The sequence below is a fragment of the Otolemur garnettii genome, unplaced genomic scaffold (genome assembly GCF_000181295.1).
Source record: "Otolemur garnettii isolate 467f Iridium unplaced genomic scaffold, OtoGar3 scaffold00053, whole genome shotgun sequence".
In the NCBI taxonomy this organism is placed as follows: domain Eukaryota; kingdom Metazoa; phylum Chordata; class Mammalia; order Primates; family Galagidae; genus Otolemur; species Otolemur garnettii.
Window position 1 is genome coordinate 2,023,533 of NW_003852448.1, and position 5,402 is coordinate 2,028,934.

General features: G+C 44.5%; 1 protein-coding gene across 1 annotated transcript in view; it reads right to left on the reverse strand.

The window, feature by feature from the left end:
- LAMA1 (laminin subunit alpha 1) overlaps positions 1–5,402 on the reverse strand; it is a 158,742-nt gene that overhangs the window by 123,296 nt on the left and 30,044 nt on the right. The window contains exons 2-3 of the mRNA XM_012806468.1: positions 2,996–3,166; positions 2,254–2,366 (exon numbers count right to left, since the gene is read on the reverse strand). Coding sequence (XP_012661922.1) covers positions 2,254–2,366; positions 2,996–3,166 — 284 coding nt within the window. The remainder of the gene's footprint in view (positions 1–2,253; positions 2,367–2,995; positions 3,167–5,402) is intronic.

The window sequence follows — 5,402 nt, forward strand, 5'->3', positions numbered from 1 at the left end:
GGTTTGAACCCGCCACCTCTGGTACATGGGGCCAGCGCCCTACTCCTTTGAGCCACAGGCGCCACCTCCCTTGGATATTTTTAAGGTAAGATATTGCTAAATGTCTAACAGCATACCTTCTAAAGCAGCGATTTTCAACCTATGTTTTGCAACCCCTTTGTAACAATGAAAATGCATCCTCCATATTGGATATTTACATTATGATTCATAACAGTAGCAAAACCACAGTTATGAAGTAGCAACGAAAATAATTTTGTGGTTGGGGGTCACCACAACATGAGGAACTGTATTAAAGGGTCACGGCATTAGGAGGCATTAGGAAGGTTGAGAACCACTGTCTAAAGTATCCTGAATCAATGAAAGAAATAAACAGCAGGCATTATTTTAAACAAACAAAGAAATAAATCTAGTCATTCCTCTTGTAATCCGTTACTAAAACAAACACTGCAGTTAAGCCTTACTGCAAATTGTACGGCGTTACTGAATTCCTGATAACTCTACTTTTCATCTTTTCCTTAGTTTATCTTCCAGATAACCAAGCATCACACCCAGAAGCTAAACATGCTGTAATTTCATCAGCTGTCATCAGTTAATCAAGAACAAGATCAAGATTTTTAGCATTTGCCCAGGTAGAATGTAGCTAATTTGATCACGAAACCTCAAGAGTTGACATATTTTATTAAGTTTCATGAACATATTTACAATATTAAGTTTTATGACTCCTAATAATATTCAGGTCTACCTATGATTTTACTTGAGAAAAATATATTTAGAGGTTTTTCATTTTTACAGAACTGAAACAGTCAAAAGGTTGTTTTTGTTTGTTACCATATATATGTATATTTTTGAGACCAAGTCTCACTCTGTCACCCTGAGTAGAGTGCCATGGCATCATAGTTCACAGCAACCTCAAACACTTGGACTCAAGTAATCTTGCCTCAGCCTCCTGAGTAGCAGGGACTACAGTTGTCCACCACAATGCCTGGCTAGTTTTGCTACTTTAGTAAAGATGGGGTCTCGCTCTTGCTCAGGCTGGTCTCAAACGCCTGAGCTCAAGCAATCCTCCACCTCTGCCTCCCACAGTGTGAGCATAATAGATCTGAAACACGGCGCCCAGCAGGTCAAGGCTTTTCTAACTTCCCCTCCTCTTTTCTTGTTCTCAGACTGGCAAAGATGACAATACAGGCTTCGTGCCGTGGCTCACACCTATAATCCCAGCACTCTGGGAAGTGGAGGCAGGGGGATTGCTTGAGCTCAGGAGACCAGCTTGAGGAACAGCAAGACCCTATCTCTAAAAAAAAGTTAGCCAGGTATGGTGGTGGGCACCTGTAGTTCCAGCTACTCCGGAGGCTGAGGGGATCACTTGACCCCAAGAGTCTGAGGTTGCTGTGAGCTATGACACCATGGCACTCTACCCAGGGTGCCATACTGGGACTCATAGAAAGAAAGGGAGGAAGGAAGGATCCTACAATGCACATTTCAACTATTTGTCTCTTTCAACTGTATATTTTACATGAAATTTATGTGTTCTAAGATAAGGGAAACTGGAAATAAGAAATCCATACAATGGCTTTTCTGGAGAATTCAAATCAGAAATTGTGATAATGGCTCCAAAATACCTGCCATCTCTCTTTTTTCATCTCTTTTACTCTGACCCCTTCCCTTCCCTTATGCAGAAATACTGGGGCAATCAGGGCTCATATCCTAGTTCTCTCCATTCTCCTATGTGGCCTTGAAACAAGGTAAGAGCATGAGGTGTGGTCAGAGCCGCTAACACAGTGGCCTTCCCAACTCGTGCTGAAGGCCCAGGACAGGCCAGTACTGGGCAACTCCAGCTAACACACAGCCCAGACAGACAGCATCCGGCAAGGGTGAGACGTGCCCAAGAGGCGAGACACTGTCCCCTTTGGTTTCTAAGCCTTAGACACCCCTTCTACGATAACTTTGCACAATGCTAATAACAAGACTAAGGTGGGAACGTTGGCATCCAGCACACAGCCTGAGGTAGGGCCCTGTGGACACAGTTTCAGAGAGCATCGGCCACACAGAAGGGACTGCACTCAGCTCCTCCGAGACCCCTGGGGATGATACATGTGACAAGAAATGGCAGCATGGACTTCTCCTGTGTTCCACTTGACTCACCTGGTGGAAAACAGCAAGACCAGAAAGCAGACATGTCAAGAGACGCGCCAGCTCTCCCGACTACACAGCTCAGCAACCCACAGACTCTTCCGTGGTTCTGGCCTCACCCACCTGTCTTAAGTCCAGAGTGATTGTGACCCAGTGATACTCTCTCCCGTTCTGAATACTGGGACTTTGCCACCAGTTATTGGTGCCATCAATCGCGTTCGATATTGGGTGCCGTTCTGTTAAAAGAGAATAAAAACATAGGTTCCTCTCAGTTCTTGCTCAAAATGTCTGTTGTTGCTGTTTGTTCCCAAGCACTCGGCACTTTCACCCTCCTCCTCTTTTGTGAAACATGGAAACAAGTGATAAACTAGGAACCCTTTTGCTTTTTAAGTTTCTTCAGTTGAATAGAGTTGGTTTTAACACATAACATGTACATAGTAATTTGTTTTTCTAATTACTCTGACAGATTTTGTTAATTTTGAATACACATCTAAAGAGGAAACTTACACTTTAAAAGCATGCAGTGTCTTTGGGGAAGAAAATCTTACATGTCTAAAGCTTTTAGGTCTCAAGCCAGTCTTCTTTTTTAAATTTCAGATTGATATGAGGGTACAAATGATCAGCTTACATTGTTTGCGTTTGTTGGGTAAAGTTCGCATTATAGTTGACCCCTTCACCCCACTGCGGGCTGCGTACTTCACATTGTGCCCCCTGGGTGAGAGCTCTACTTCTAAGCCATAAAGGTAATGGAAATGAATAGCGGGGAAAGCGAACAGTGTCCACAGCTTCCCACAAAAAGCCTCCGTCACCACTTTGGAGGCCTGCATTCCTGCGGGCGCCTGGGAATAGAAGGGGTGACACTTGCCTCTGGGGTTCACGCTGCGGCTGTCACAGATCCTGCACTGTGGGTTCCGTACCGGCCGACCCGGCACATGCTCCACGAGTTTGCAGAACATCTCGGGCCCCTTCTCACCGCAGGTGGCGTTAGTGCTGATGTGAGCATTGCTGGCCAGATTGAGAATGGCAGGAAACAGGCCTGAGGACAAAGTCCACCAAGTCAGTTGAGCCACTTGCAATCAGAAGAAGGAGATCACCCCATCCCGTATTATAGGTGAAACCAAAGGCTGACTGGGAGAAGCCTTACACCAGGGGTTCTCAACCTTCCTAATGCTGCGACCCTTTAATACAGTTCCTCATGGTGTGGTGACCCCCAACCACAAAATTGTTCCTTCATAACTATAATTTTGCTACTGTTATGAATCATAATATAAATATCTGATATACAGGATGGTCTTACGTGACACCTATGAAAGGGTCATTCGACCCCCAAAGAGGTCGAGACCCACAGGTTGAGAACCGCTGCCTTATACAAAAGCAAGCTACAGAGTACAGGTTCATTTACAGGAAATTCTAGGATGAGCGAAATTCACCCATGGCACAAACCTGAACAGTGGCAGCCGGGAGGGGACTATGAGGGGACATAAAGATTTGGGTCTCACAGGCAGACACAGTGATGAATCTCACAGAGTAAGAATACCTAAGTGTAGCAGCCCGTATAGCCTATGGCTAAGAGGAGTGAGAGTTATAGGAAATACCTGTAATGGAACACCCTGGTGAAAAGGGCATGGAGAGAGATTTGGTTCTAACAAGCATGAGTGCGCTCGCAAGATGAGAGCACTGGTGAATTGGCAGTCTCTACACCTGTGGTGTTGAGAAGCACGAGCTCAGCCTTATATTAGGCTGGAGGAGAAGGCAGACAGGAGGCACGCGCATTCTATCACGGATCCACTTACTCTGTCTCCTCTCCGGCCTACAGAACGCCAGGACGGCATCTCTGCTGAAGATTACCAAGCTCTGCTAAAGACTAAGAGCTATCTGTTCTAAGAAGACCTTTACTCTCTCTAAGATACTCTGTCTCTCTCTCTCCAGCTAAAGTAGATAGCCCTCAAGCACCTACGAGAAACTGTTCCTGAGCAAGGTAGCTTAGTGGTCCGTGTCCGGAACCTACCTAAGTTGGGCCCGAGACCTGGCCAGTCCTGGGCCCTGACACCTAAGATTTGGGGAGATTGCTAAGGTGACCAGACATCCCGCTTTTGGCAGGACAGTCCCTGCCAAAAGAATATGCCAAAGAATAAAATAATACTATACATAATTTTTTAATGTATTATATTTGTAAATTGTACTTATGTTGAAATTAAAAAATATATATTACAATACTTGTGTCTTCAACTCATTTTAAAATGCATCAAAAAATAAGTTGGCTTGGTGCGGTGCCTGTGGCTTAAAGGAGTAGGGCGCCAGCCCCATATGCTGGAGGTGGTGGGTTCAAACCAGCCCCGGCCAAAAAAATTGCAGAAAAAAAAAGTTGGCTTGAAGAGCGGATAGACATGATATGCTGACAGACGGCTAAGAAAGAAAGTGAAGTGTTTATTAAGAGTAGAATCCGGTGGGACCACAGTGTTTATTATTGCATTCTCTGCACTTTTCTGGGAGAAAATTTTTACAATGAAATGTTGGGAAAATGGGCTTTAGGATGAATTTCAAAATATCCACTGCACATATTTATCAATGAAATTCAAACACCTTTCACTTGAGAAAAGAACAGTTATGCCATCCCACTTTCTTCCTGTTGTCTTTGGTAGTATTTATAAAGTCTTTTCCATAACTATCTACATTCTTCTACCTCACTCTTTTATTTCTTTCCTGCCTATTTTCTTTGTTGAATAAAAGTTTAGAACACAAAGGCCCAATTTTCAAAATTCTCCTTACTTTGGTACTAATCTTTGCTTTTGTATATAGTTCCTTTGTTTCTACTGATTTTATCTTTAAGCATTTGGGATTGGCACCAGATCCACACTATTCAGAAAACAGTCTCTAGCTGACTGTGAGAAGAGCACCTCCATGAAGTTCATTAGAGATTTAACTTTATCTTGGTAACAGAGGATAAAGATAAGTGAAGATTCTATAGAGGTCTAGAAACGATGATGTAGGTGATGTTGAAGAGATGTGGAAATATACACACAGGTGAACTGACAGAGCACAGGGAGGGTGACACCTGCACAGACAGGTGAACTGACAGAGCACAGGGAGGGTCACACCTGCAGGGACAGGGTGAACTGACAGAGCACAGGGAGGGTCACACCTGCACGGACAGGGTGAACTGACAGAGCACAGGGAGGGTCACACCTGCAAGGACAGGATGAACTGACAGAGCACAGGGAGGGTCACACCTGCACGGACAGGTGAACTGACAGAGCACTGGGAGGGTCACA